The 14559-nt window shown below is 39.6% G+C and overlaps 1 protein-coding gene across 1 annotated transcript in view; it reads right to left on the bottom strand.

Annotated features, from left to right (window-relative positions):
* Window positions 1–14559, bottom strand: part of LOC129206744 (cytosolic phospholipase A2 epsilon-like) — a 33141-nt gene that overhangs the window by 12748 nt on the left and 5834 nt on the right. The window contains exons 3-8 of the mRNA XM_054826522.1: window positions 14284–14356; window positions 9824–9960; window positions 8996–9127; window positions 8327–8367; window positions 1735–1777; window positions 1075–1138 (exon numbers count right to left, since the gene is read on the bottom strand). Of these exons, the coding sequence (XP_054682497.1) occupies window positions 1075–1138; window positions 1735–1777; window positions 8327–8367; window positions 8996–9127; window positions 9824–9960; window positions 14284–14356 (490 nt within the window). The remainder of the gene's footprint in view (window positions 1–1074; window positions 1139–1734; window positions 1778–8326; window positions 8368–8995; window positions 9128–9823; window positions 9961–14283; window positions 14357–14559) is intronic.

A 14559-nucleotide genomic window follows, 5' to 3' on the forward strand; every position in this document is an offset into this window, starting at 1 on the left:
GATTTAAAGGAGTGTCGGTGTAAATGCATTTTGGATTATTCACATTGAATGAAAGAGTCATCTATTTGATGTCAGTCTGTTCTCGTTCATCGTGTACGTTTTATTGAACGTTGTGCCTGCTACAATAGTCAAATGATTCAAACCCCAAAATCAAGTAGACTACTGGACACGTGCCCTCATGTCACCACAACTGAAAAAACCTGTCAACCCAAACGTTGCGTTCCTTGTACGGGAAATCCTTTACATTTACGGAGAGATTGTGTGCTGTTCTCTTGCAAGATCAGGGCCAAGAGGCATATAATTTTAGGTCACTAACCTTTCCTCCCCATGTTACGCAGTCTGAAACTTCCTACAATGCAACTTAGCCATTGCTACCATTTTATTCAGAAAGGTCAATTTTCCATTCATGAATTATCTTGAAACAGCCACGATTTTTTGAGATTTGCTCCATGAGCATCTTTATACAAGCTACTGTTTATTTGAATGAACTTAAAGACTAGTGAAGAGTCCCGCTATATTTATAGAGCTACATTTTACAGGCGAAGTCCTGAGTTGGTGGTGGGTTGCATATTGTGCAAACCCCTTTGATACAATTTTACATTTAAACTTAAGAGCTTAAGTTTATCATTTTTGCTCAGACAACAAAAAAATTCTCTTCCAGAACCCCAAATGTGCAGAAACTTTGTACATACTCAAAGACAAGTTAAACATACAGAATAAGATTTCTACATATTAATTTAATAAGATAATTTTAAAAGAAGATCCCATTTAGTTAAAAATTTAATTTTGAGCAAGCAATAAACAAAGGGAACTAATATAATTTTTTTCAAATTTTTTAATTCTAGTATATATGGCTCTATTTTTGCATCAATTTAAGATTTGCCTCAGAACTAAATACTTGGCTAACTTGAATTTAGACAGATAAAATCTCTCTGCAAGGTGGGGCACGGCGAAACTAAGTATTATGTGACACAGCTAGAGTAACGTGCACAACAGATTATTAATTTTTCAACATCTGTTATAACGACTGAATCACAACACAAGAACAATAGGATAATGAAGCAATAACCTCACTTGTGGATTGCTGCTTCAGCTTCCCCGTATCCACTCTGACCTCCAAACAGGAAACCTCGCGTGCCTGTAGCAAGAGAGGGTAAATGACGACTGAGAGAAGCGTAAACGTCACTGCAAGTGATTCACGCTCTTCTCAACCAACCCCTCCAGCTGATCAATGAGCAACACAATTGTTATCTATTATCACATCTTCAAGTAACATGAGGGCAATGGTGATACAGTAATTTTTACCAAGTTTGAAAGTAAAGAGGAACAACTCATGAGCTGCTTGAACTTGGACAGACAGTTAAGATGAGACCTATTCAAAATAATAGGTGCATTGAGATACAGGATTCTTCTTATGACCGTTTTATCACTTTCTTCATTAAACCCTGATAGTCCTGGGTGTAATGTGGGAAAGATGGGTAGGATATTCAAGTTTATGGAAAAAAGTAGGTCGTACGCATGCTGACAGCAGCCTCAGCACGTTTTTGCAGAAGGTGGCACTACACCAGAGTGATGGGAAAACAGTGATCCTCAGTGCCAGTGACAGATCCTTTTCCTCAGTAGGACGGTGTGGCTGATAGTACTGGCCTTGGGACACAGCTCAAAGTTCCCAGAGTTAAAAATATGAACATTTGTTATGCAGGCACAGGAAAGGTTGTAAGAAATATACATTACCACTAATACTCCATTAGTAATGATGCCATCAGGATAGTCCAGACTGAAAAATAAAAAGGGAAATATAATGTGATGGGTGGGACAACTTATAAATATTCAAGTCTATGAGTTAACACATTACTCATTTTTCCCCCCCCATCAACTTTGACATTTCTGACTCCAACAGTCTCACTCAAAAATACTTTAAAGCTTTTATCAAGCATAGTTCTAGATGAGCTGAGTTGTGAGTTTTTCCATCCACCCATGATAGAATATGAAGCTGGGCTTTTACTCCCGTAGTTTTTCATACTAGTTTTAGTAAACCAGGTAATGAACTCTGATATGTGACATACTGAGTTTGAGGAGAGCTGGAGGCTGTTACATCTGTCTCGATTTTTTCGATCATTACACAGTTTGACCCAAGGTTTTGTACTTGAAAAACTAATACACTTGTCTAGATTTCCACAGTTTTCCCAAAAATTACCATAATGGTGGAAGAAATTGCACTTACTTCTATAAAGTGACTTGCAAAACACACACGAGATTTTAATATATCGCTGTATGTGTAGATGTGTTTCCACTTATCTGTCTAGGGACAGAACTGGGTTCATATACTGCAGACGCCAGGTTTTACATTCTCAAATATTTTTCTCTCAGAGAAATCAGGCAATGTCTCATTAAGGATATCTTACAATTTACCATTTTATTAAATAGCAGATGCAAATTCACACAGTATCTCAATAATCTGAATTAGTCCAAAGGGAATACATAAATACATAAAATTATAAGGATTGAGCACCAACTCCTCAACCTGCTGCAGACAGTATGAGCTGTTTATTCAGACTTTACAAGCTAAAGATGATACACTCTGTAGTCTCACATAGTTATATAGTTGAGATATGTATTTTACCTCAGCTGAAACCAGGCAATACACTTCTTTTAAAATCAGATGAATGACATATTTTTTTATCCATTTTAAGAGAAGGTTTAATGCAACTATTAAATTTCAGTATAAACACACATGAAAATAGCTTTGTAAAATTTCCCATGACAAAGAATTCTCCCAAAATTTCAAAGCTCAAACAGTTTAAAGTTTCATTTCTAAATCAGTACTTTCCTTCAAGAGAAAAATATGAATTAGCTAAATACAGTGCAGAGCACTCAGGAAAATTTTTCAGGGAAAAAACCCCGAAACACCACACATACACACACAAAAAACACCCCACTAAACAAACAAAAAAAATCCCATGCCAAAAAACCAACACCCCCCCAAAAAAAAACCAGCTACGCACTGGAAAAAACAATTTTACTTAAGAATTAGGAAATTTTTTTTTAAATTGTATTTTTAAAAAGTTCAAAGAATATTGCTCAGGAATGGGCAAAAAATACTCAGTGTTTCTATCTGCATGCAGGGAAACAGGTTTAAGTACCACTCAAGTTTTGTTTCAGACACAAACTTTAGCACTTAATTACTATTTTGTAGTCAAATAGTTGTAACGTTACATGACATGAAGTGTCACTATCCTCAAATACTACATTAAAAAAATTAATGAAAGCGGAGGAACAGCATGGTGGATATTAAAAGATGTCAGCCTGCATAGCCTGGTGAAATGAAGGTGGAAAGACAGGAAAGGGTGTCTCTCCATGGGCATAAATATCCAGTAGAGTATAGTATTATTTGAGGTATTGGTATCAGCAAAGTATAAAGTTAGGCTGATAGTTAGGAGGTCCAAGGCATGACCTTCAAACAGGGCGGAAGAACCTGCACTGTTGGACAGAACAGCTTGGAAGGCTCCTGGGAAGAGCCAGGACAACACAGGCATTAAGCACCAACAGCTGAGATGTCCTTTTTGGGGTGTCACTACTGTAAGGAAGCCCAGCTGCTGTCACTTGTTGGTTACTCTCCACACTGCATTCCAACTTTTATATCCCAAATTTCAAGGCTTCTGCTGGTCACAGCTTAAGAGAGATGTTTTTCAATATTTTTTTAATGGTTTTTTTTTTAACCTTGTGATCCATACACTTGTTTTAAGAAGAGCAAAGGCACTCACCTTTCTCTGAAGCTTTGGAGATCAGCTGTGGCTAGAAACACAGCTGAGCTGGGTGCAGAAGAGCCCTTACTATTCAGGTTGGCAGGGACCTTTGAATATCTTGTCTGTCTTTGGAGCACTGAATAACGCCCACTTCTCAGAACTAGCTGGTAATTTCCCTAACAACTAACCTGCTATTAGACAGCCCTCGTTACACGTACTAACACCCCTGTACTCTCCTCCATCACAGTTTGTGATGTGTGGCCTTTTGTAACGCAGACCTCAGTTTTACTATGAGAATTGGGAGCATGTTATGGCCCGTGGCAGGGGAAGCCATGAACAGAGACCCTGGGCATCCTTCTCCGCCAGATGTCTATTGAAGGGGTGCCTAAGACCGCAGTGGTCTCTGTGAGCCCAGGGATCACTTTCCAACACCTGGTACGCATCAAACTGCCACCTTCTCCTTTTTAGATCATGCCTGGCTTATAATGAAAGAGGCAATGTTGTATGGGAAGTTACAGTCACAGATTCTCATATTACAGTTTGCATTTGGAGTAGACTACTGTGCTCCATTTCACCAGAGGATCTGGATTTTTTGATACCTGTGTACAAAGTTTTAATTCTTTCACGTCAGATCCAGCTTCCCCTTCTTTTAGTAGCTTCCACATAGTGCAGGCAACTTTTCTGAGCTTTCTGACAACCCCAAAAGAAGCATGGGGAATGGTATTATTTCAATAAAGAAAACGGTATTCACCTCAAAGATTCTTTGGTTGCCACCTCTCTCAACTTAAATCTTTTGCCTTCAGTGCTCCTTGAGGCCCTGTGACCATAAACACAAATACAAGCATCCTACTCAGTTTGCTCAGCAGTGCCCAAACCAAGTGGCTAGCATGATCTGCTGGTACCCCCCACACATGGGGGAAATTTCTCAAAATAATACAGCAGAACTACAGAAAGAAAAAAGACTTTTATTTTCTAAAAATCATGCTTTTGCCATATTTCAATAATTAATATTCAACTTTTATACAAGTTTTTGTACACCTATTTACATTAATTTGTGTTAAGTGGGCTTTGTTTTAAACATCATCTTTCACATTTGAAAAAAAGAAAAGGGAGGGGGAGCTGAGATGAAAAGTTGTGTAAGAGAGGTCCTTCATTCTTCTAAGAGTTGTTTGAGATGCATCTCCTCAACTTGGGACATCTGGAAGATAGAAAGAGGTCAAAAATAAGATCAGCAGACCCAGTGAATACCCTGGGGCCCTCAGATCTCTCCTTGGAAACTCGAAGTACCTTTTAGTTCATCAGAAGTCTCTTGGTGGCCCCTCAACATTAGCTGTGAGCTTCAGTAGAAGTCGGAGGGAAGGGGGATTTTCAGCGAGCGAAGCCACCTAGTCCAGCGGGACCCCGTCCCTGTAGCAACTCGTAGAGGCTCGTGCTGATGCTGGACCCTATCAGTGGAAATACAAGGGAGAAAGCCCACGTTACCATTGATAACCACCAGAAAATAACACAAAAAGCGCTAAAGTATGCAAATCAGCAACCTGTGTACAACGACCTTACCTTTTCTGTCACCGCTGCTCGAGGGCAGCAGCTCTCACGCCAGCCGGGCTCACGTTATGGGCCCATAAAACATTGGGCGAGCGTTTGCAATCCCTTGGCTCGGTTGCTGGTGAAAAGGCATTTGGAGGAAGGAGCGTGCCTTCCTCTCTGTGTCGTTTAGGCTCAAAACGTTTGGCGCTCAGTGCCCGCCACGGGTAGTGGCAGCAGAGAGGTGAGCGTTTGCAGGTACGGCAGGAGTGGCGTAAGAGTGAGGCAAAGCTAGAGAGAGGGTATTCGTCTTGCAGTTGTGGAAACCAAGCTACCAAAAATGGAGGTTTTCTTCCATTTTAAATGAAAGGTAATGGGAATGAATGCAGGAAGCGATTTCATACAGCCCGCCAGTGTATCGTGAGGGAATTTTTGCAATGTTCTTTGGTAAAAGTAACACAAAACACAATTTTTGCAGTGAGGTCAATAGGCAAACAAAGATAGGAGTGACAAATGCACTATCTTAGGTGCAACCCAGGAAACCTTCCTCGCCTGGGGTTACACTTCATGTGTGATATTATTCATCTGAAATGCTAGAAAGAAAGAACAGGCTAATACAGTAAATCTTGCAATTAGTAAAGTCTGGAATGAAGATAGGAAAGGAATGAAAAACTACTGCAGATAAATAGTATCAGACAAAATGTGCTGGTGGGAATAATTATTAATTTTAGAGATAAACTGCCATATTTACAAAAAAAAAAAGTGTGTTCTCATTGTTCTCATCACAATACCAGACTTGCAGAAACTGTCCCGCATGGTTAGGTGTACTCCTTGTTGGCACTATGGTTGGCTCTCACCCTCTGAAAGTTATCTCTAATCTCTGTCAACACTTCTCCCATCCAGCAATGCCAAAAACCCTTGCCAAAACCTGCTGTTCTGGTTCAACACAGGAGAGGTTGGTTTGGTCCATAGCTTTCTGGTGACCCATCTCATTAATTACTCTGCTGACCCTTTCATTAGTTACTCCTGATATCACAATTTTCTATGTTGAGGGGAAAAAAAACCCTCTCAATATCCTACCAAGACCATGATATTTAATCAATTCAGATGTGTTTACACCTTTATTCCAGGCTCGACTGATGGGCAGAACAGTACTGACTGCCATACATATGCAAGAAATGCAAATGAGGGATAGCAGGGGAAATGTTTATCCACCTTCCAACAAGAAGTCCATTTTCCCAGAGAAGTGTCTTCCCTTTTCTCAGGCTTGCTGGGACCTCACAGTGACATTCCCTCCCTGACGGACTTATGATACAGCAATTTCTTCCCTTTACGTGTGGAGTTCTTCAGGCCACAACTATTACATTGGTCACCCAGGTACCATACAATGAATGAAAAAAGTTGATTAGATGTGTTCTTGTTGTAGGCAACTGAGCCATGACTGTGATTCTTTTAAAAACCTCTTCCTTGGCATTGCCCAGGTTCCTTTTTATTTGCACAGTCCCAACCATCTTTTCCAACCAGTAGAATTCCTACTCAGACAGCATCTGCAGAAATTGATAAATTTCTGACTATCTATTGAACGTGTCTCCAGGAAAAGGCAACTGGCTGCAAGGTCCAAGAGCAGAGTTTGAGACAGAGTTGATGCACACACGCTCTGAGATGAATTTCAGCCTCCAACCCCATATGCAAACCCACTCGTGCACAATATTCAAACCAAATAACCTGCCTGGATCTCCCTCATCAAAATACAGGATTATTTGGAGTATGATTCTATGTACCAACTCCACAAGCCATCCTCTAACTTGCAGATGAAGGAAGACCATAGACGGGCCATTTGGGACGTCTGCTGGAACTCCCTTCCCCATTGCTGTTACTGCTTTCATGACACTCCTGAGCTGTGATAGGCACCATTTGTCTCGCTGTTGCCTTCCGTCAGTTTTGGCACACGGTAAACAACAAACCGTCCACCCTCGTGAGTTTCCATGAGTTGTAATAGGAGATTCTGAGACTGCTTTATCTCTGATGAACACTGGGAGATCTTTCCTTCTCCATTCGTAACACTGAGCTGCTGCCCTTTCTCCAGCAAGTCCCAATTTCCCCTTCTGTCAGGAATGGGCGTAAACATGTTATTCAAACTCTCCACCAAGACACTATTCTGCTAGGCCTCCTGAAGTCCCCCAAATGCCTTGAGAAGGTCCCAGCAGTACCATCCCTTCTCTAAGGTTGTTTCAACAACACTTTCAGCCCAATAACATGGATCAAACTGGTAACAGAAATCCTTTCAAGTAACTTAGAGTCATAAAGCATATTATGGAGACAGACTGAAATAGCCGTGATCCTGCACCATACTCCCTTCTCCAGTTAGAGCGACAGGCTCCCCCCAGATTTCCCCACAGCATGAATTACCTGAAGCAAGCGTGTCCCCTAAACAGTCAAACCCCACCAACAGCTTCCAAGCCTCCCGAGCAAAGCTGGTGCTGCTCCTCCAGTTCTCCTGGTTCCTCAGTCCTCAGCCTCCCACAGTGATCTTTGCTCCTGTCCTTCTGCAGAATATTTAATTCCTCTCCCTGCTGGAACTGACACTCAAGTCTACCTCAGCCCCCCACATATAGTCAAATGAGCTAAATAGATCAACTTACAGGAGAGCATTTTATAACGCTGTGGATTTGGAAAGTCAGATTCCCAAAGAAGGGACAACATAAATATTTAGGCTTGGCATTCCTTCTTCTAAAGGTCAAAACTTCCTCAATATTGTAATTGTCCTCATAGTTACTTGTGTATTCATCCAACAACAAAAAAAAAAAAAAAAAAAAAAGAACAGGAGGAAGTTGGTGCCCAGGTGGTAGCAGTCAAACAGGGCAAAAACTACATTTCCAGGTTTTTAAAAATCTAAAAATATGTATTCTGAAATTCCAGTTTACTAGACTTGAAAACATCTAGATATTGCTTTCAGAGGCTGTAGGTTTAAGAAGCATTGTCACATATGAACCAGCTTTCCAGACTACTTTTATACTGACTACAACAGTTTATATAGAATTTAGGATTCTACTCACGTGTTCTGCAATGTGAACTCCACCTCCAGCTCCTCACGTGCCTGAAGAGAGGGGAAAAAGAAAGAAAGGTATATTACTTATATTTGTTCATAGCTTTCATCATGCCAGTTACATATAATCTGTAAAAAAATATATTTAGAATAGCACTTAAGAAAATTCCCAGAACTTAAGAATAATTTTCAAAAAACCCCTGTGGTGCCAACTGAAGATATTGAATTTAAAAGATACTGAAAAAGCAGTTGCTAAAAGTAGTTTTTTTGAAATCTAAATGCCATATGAGCATGCAGATGTAGGAACTGCTATTCCACTAAACCAGTCATTTTTGAGATTTAAATTCCCTACACAAAAAGAATCAGCTACTTTAATATTATTACAGTATAAAGTGGCTGAAAATTCAGAACTCATACCAAGAGCCAAAACACATGCCAGAAATATTCAGAATTAAGGCACTGGGTAATTAGTTCTAGCTGGTTCCGTCCTAGATATTTTGGCATATAGATTTGTTCTTAAAAACTAGCATGGAGCACTGATACAGGGATTTTAAGTCTGTCTTACAATAGCAGCAAAATGCAGTTTAAATAGATTTTTCCTATAATGAAACACTGTAAAAGGATATATTTAGATGGAAGGAAAGAATTTGCTTTTGTTCTCACCAATTCCATTGCTCACCTGTGGATTCAGCTGAAACTTCACCCGAACAGTACGTCCTACAGTGAGTTTATCTATGTCAAAGAGAACTGTGCAGAGTTCATCATCCCTGGTGATTGTGTCTTCATCACAGACCTTTAGCTCCAGCACATTCTGCAAAAAGAGGTTAAGAATTATCATGGAGTTATTTCTGTAGCTAAGAGCTCCATAAGGCAGGAAAATCTCAATACTAGGTTTTCCTCCCTCTCCTCTCCAATTTTAAGGGAAGAAGGAGAAAAAGGAGAAAGAGAAATAGAAAAGGGAAAGATATTTGGGAGTATTAGACTTCACATTACTGATAACTGTACGTACACAAAGAAGCAGGCTTGCCTGCCTGGGGAAATGAAACAAGACAGGCAGGTCATGCAGAATGTGCATGAATTTGTGATAAATAATTGTATTAAGTGTTTCTACATTCATTTCACAGCTTTTGGCTTAAGTGTGTAAAACAGGCACAGGTACATAAAGAATGTTTGAAGGATTTCCTTTTTGTCTTACCTAGAACTAACTGATCTTACTGTTATTTGCATGTGATCTTTATATTGGGTTTCACTTGTATGTGTCAGGATCAGGAATAGGATAGTAAGGCCATATTAATTTCTCACTGCTTCAGTATAGTAGATGTTTAAGTAACAAATGGCTGGAACAGAACAATACCAAGGAGATGTAAGCAACAGAGTTTTTTCTGAGGAAACTTGAACACCTCCAGTGTTGGGAAACTAGCTATAGGCTTATTGGTGTATTGTAGTTTTGCGTAATCTGCTGACTACCTGCAGACAGCAAATGGTGAAAACCATTTATTTTCGCTACCTTGACTCGGCGGTCGATCTTATAGCAGAAAGCTTCATTCCAGACAGGGTTTTTGCTGTTCCTGATGGTTCTGGTCCGAACCTTCTCGGTTGAGGCAGTAGGCAGCCACAGTGTCACATAACAATCTGAAAGGGTGACTGGATAACGAGACGATGAGCAGAGTGATAACGTATCCAGAGAAAGAACTACTGCACTGTGCGCATTTAAGCCTAATAAGACAATGATAACACAGTAGGGGATTTCTTCCTAAAATATGCAAGGCGAGGGGTAAATAATACAATGAAGCACTCACCGGAAAACAGAAACATCCTCACACATTTGCCATGCTCGTTCCCAGTATAAAGTTTTATTTGAAATAGCACTGTACTCCACATGCAGCACAAGCACACCTATCCCTGCTGCATTTAGCTTTATATGCATGATTATCCAAATCACTGTGGCAGGGTAACGTTGCCAAAACGTAAGTACATCTACCAGTATATGCCCTCTGCCACGCGCACTCACATCAGCTCCAGGATGCCTCCTCTGATGCTCAGGCAACACACTTCATAACCTTCCATCTGGGCTGCAGCGACACTTGTTTTCTAGCATTTCCTCCCCAGATTTGGTACCTTAACTAGTTGAAAGCCTTTATCAAAGCGCTGGCTTAAATGAAGAACGACGGGGCAGGGTGCCAAAAAGTCAAGCATTCTCCCATCAAAGCTGAAAAGTTTTATTTCCTTGTCACAAATCAGAATATACCAATTTCTTATTAATTCAGAGATTTGATTAATTTTTTAGAAGTTCTGTCTTTCTAAGCAAGTCTTTTGGAAAACAAAATCAGCCTCAGCGCCAGGGTTAAGTTACAATTCATCCTATTTCTTCCTACCGCACTATCTGCAGACTAGAAAAATCTTGCCGTCACTCAAGTCTGGGAAAGGAAGCCATAAGTGCCACCAAAGACAGCATCTGTCCCTCCATGTTTGGAGGGAGAACTGTCAAGGAATGAGACTTACAGAAGCTTAACACAGGCACCGATGGCCTTTCTCTCACACCTGTAACACAATAGATATCCTCCCTAATTCACGTTAGCAATGCTCAGTCATTTGGTTCTTACAGCAACCTTCTGAGTCAGAAGAGGTCAAATAATTCAACCCATAGTCAGTCCCTGCATCATGCTCAAAACCTGCAACAGTGTTATTACATCATATTAAGTACAATTTTCTCCATATATTTCCCCTTTATCTCTCACTAACAGCTACAGATTTAGATTTTTCTACCAACCATATTTCTCCCAAGTTCTGCTTTTATCATGTTAACCACGCTCTCACCATCAGCAAAACCTCAATAATGACTGTGGGAAGGAAAGTGTTCCCAGAACATTCCCTTAGCCAAACCTGATCAGAAGAGCCTGACTGATCACACATTCGGCAGAGGCACAAGTGTAGGCGGATGAAAATGTAAATGGTTAATGGTGATTAAAGCTAGAGCTTCCATTTTCAAAGATCTTGAGTCACACTGATGAATTACTTCACAGTGGCAATGCAAAGATTAAGCAAATAAGTACATTGAGAAAACTTGAATGACTTGCCCAAGATCCCATAATGCAGTCAGTGTCAGGTTCCAAAACACAGTCTAGATTTCCAGGCCTATACCCAAATCTATTAAAATTATCTTGCTCTGGAACAACAGTAGGGAGAAAGACTTTTAAAGCATATTTATTTTCCACTGGTAAATAGGAATGTGAGAATCAAAGACCAAGGGGAAAGATTCACTTCCATAAATTAAGCACAAACACTTCACTAACAAGAAAATATGAAAAAAATACCAATGAAATGGGAAACACCAAGGCTTAATCAGAAAAACAGGAAAGCTAAAGTGGAGGAAACAAACGCTAACTCAGAATTGTAACAAGAAGCATACCGTTACCATTATAAACAGGTAGAAAAGGGATACTTCCTCACAGTTGAAAATACCAAGGTTTTGAGGAAAACTAACTGAAATGTTTGGATTCTCAAATGCCTTTTTAATGCCTCAGAAAAGGTAAAGCCTGCCTGACCTATCCTTCCCACTACAGACAAAAAATGAAAAACAATTCTTCCACAATAACATGAGTTTCCTCAGAAAACAAATTTTCTGCTGAGAAAATACTCTTCCTGGAAAGATTTCAAATCTCTCTGCCAGAAATATACTTTAAATAAAACCTTGGGAAGCCCAAGTTCTGAATTCGGGGCATCTCAAGGGGATAAAGATAGGATATTCACCTGTTCTTGAGACCAGAGCACAAGGAAGTAAGGCAATATGATGTGCCAGACATGCCAACAGGCTTCATGAAGAAAGACTGTACGATTAAGGAGTGACTGTGAGCAATTAATTCCCGAGAATTGAATGAATTGAAGCACAAGCAGGCGACCTGCTGGAGTACACAAATGCATGCGCAATTGTGCATGCAGGTTTGCAGATGCAATTGCAGTGACTGCCTGGTCGGATCACATATTTGGTTGATGCAAATCACCGCTTAGGCATTTGAACATCTGGGGTTTTTTAAGTAAAAAGTCAGTGCATACAACTATAAGCCCACAAAATGTGTCTTTCTGCACATTAAAATAGGTCTTTAATCTCCAAGAAACCCAGAACTTTACATCTTACAAGGTGCACTCACTTGGTTTAATGAACCAAATCCCTTTTTCAAAATAACACAATAAATATCACAAAGTAGTTTGATCAACTTTCCTTTCTAGAGTAAAAAATATTAAGACATAAACAGTAAACAAAGCATTCAGTAAATCATAGCAGATTTTTTATGGCTGAAAAATAAAAGGAAAAAGATAAATAAGCACAGTAGCGTTACCTTGCGGAAGATGCAGGAGTAACCCAGAATGCCACAAGTGAGTGCAGCAGAGATTTGTTCCCTGACAGTAATAATTCATTTAAAAATACTGTTGTTAAGCACAACTTCCACATGTTCCAACCATGTTCTTGCCAGAAAACAACAAATTCAACCTCAGATAAGATGACAGAGTTTTCCCTCTACTCTTGACCCATTATATTAGTTGAAATCTCAAAATATATAGTAAATTAACTAAAATTTACAGCTGGTTTCCTTACAAAGTATGATGTGCTGCATGAAATTCAGAGTGTGCCAAAAGAAATTTAATGCAATTAAATTAGAGCAATGTTAGCAATTAAATTAATGCAATTAATTAGAGCAATGTTAGGAAAGATTTTGGTGAACACGTTGTGGACTTTTCCTCTTTGTTTTACATCTTTCCGATTTATTCTCGTGGTCTTCCAATTTGAATTTTCTTATTCTCTTTGTCTTTATTTTGCCTTTTTCTTTCATGCCTTTCCAACTTCTTTACACAGATGTTTCACCATTCAAATTTCCCCATGAAAGTGACTCAGTAACAGAACTGCGTTTTGAAAGGCACCTGAACAAGCCCCAGCGCACCCAGGGGAGTGGTCTATTGAGGACCCGGCACCTGTGGAACAGAAGCTGTGAAGAAGCTCCTCAATGAATTGGAAATTTTAAAATTCAGAATTAAACCAGTCCCTCCCCTGGGTTAGTCAGTGTCGCATCTGGACAGTGAACTTTTCTTTCCACCAAGTGCAAGTCTCATTCTTCCACTGAGGATTTTCACTTTATATTTGCTGCCACACTGGTTCAACGAGCGGATGCCCGCTGGTCTGAAGAGGCAGCGAAGGTGAATCTTTACAGGGCTTCCACAGCCGGATATCATCAGACTTTGTAGACTTCCCTACTGCAGAGATTTCTTCTGTCTTGGTCTCTTCTCACTGTTAACTCTCGTCCTGTGATCTGGCTGTGACATTTTTCTTTAGTAGTCTTTATTTTAGACACTCTTTTCTCGCTTCCCCTCACTATGCTGCATTAAGCTCCTTTAAAAATCTCACACTAGTGCTCTATTTAATTTTTTTCTGACTTTATAATTACTCCGTTCTCTAGGCTAAATACATTCTCAGACACACTGGATTTTATCATCTCTTCTTGCATATTATTTAGAAATTCTGCAGAAGTAATAGAATGTTTTTGCTTGTACTTCTGTTACTTTCATAGGCTTTCCTACTTGCTGCTGATATTACATTTGCATCACCAGTACTCTACTTTCTTCTGTCCAGAAATTCTGTACAGAATATTCTTACTCAAAAGTACAAGAATTTTCATCATTTAAAGAGCAGCCCTCTTGCTCTGATCAGCAGCTAGGTCTGATGTCACAAGGGTAGGAAATACTTCTCATACAGTGAGGGATGAAAGCAAAAGATCAAAATGCATCACCTCCCTTGAGTTAGACTCTTTACACTTAAGAGCAGAAAGTAATGCTTAGGTATCACAATACAAATAATTCTTGCAAACTTGTAGCAATGTATCTTGTTATTCCTACACAATTTAAGAACAATAACATTGACCAAATATTTTCTTTAAAGATTTATAAGAAACATCCAACCACAGTAGAAGTACTCACGCAAGTCTGCCTTCCGGACATTCCTCACTCTTAGTATTTTTACAGTGAGCAAGTTGAAAGGAGATACTGGTCTCTGCATGACAATTCAAAAAAAGAAAAAAGAAAAAAAAGACAACATTGAGATTAAAATGATAGTCTATAGTCACAGACTACTGTAAGTTCTAAGGATGACAATAAACCCAAGGTTTTTAAGGCTGATCCAATATAATTTATCAAACCTACTGGAGTAGTTGGAAAAATTATACAAATTTTTGGCACAGAACCCTTTTCAGGTGT

The sequence above is a fragment of the Grus americana genome, chromosome 5, assembly GCF_028858705.1.
Source record: "Grus americana isolate bGruAme1 chromosome 5, bGruAme1.mat, whole genome shotgun sequence".
NCBI lineage: Eukaryota > Metazoa > Chordata > Aves > Gruiformes > Gruidae > Grus > Grus americana.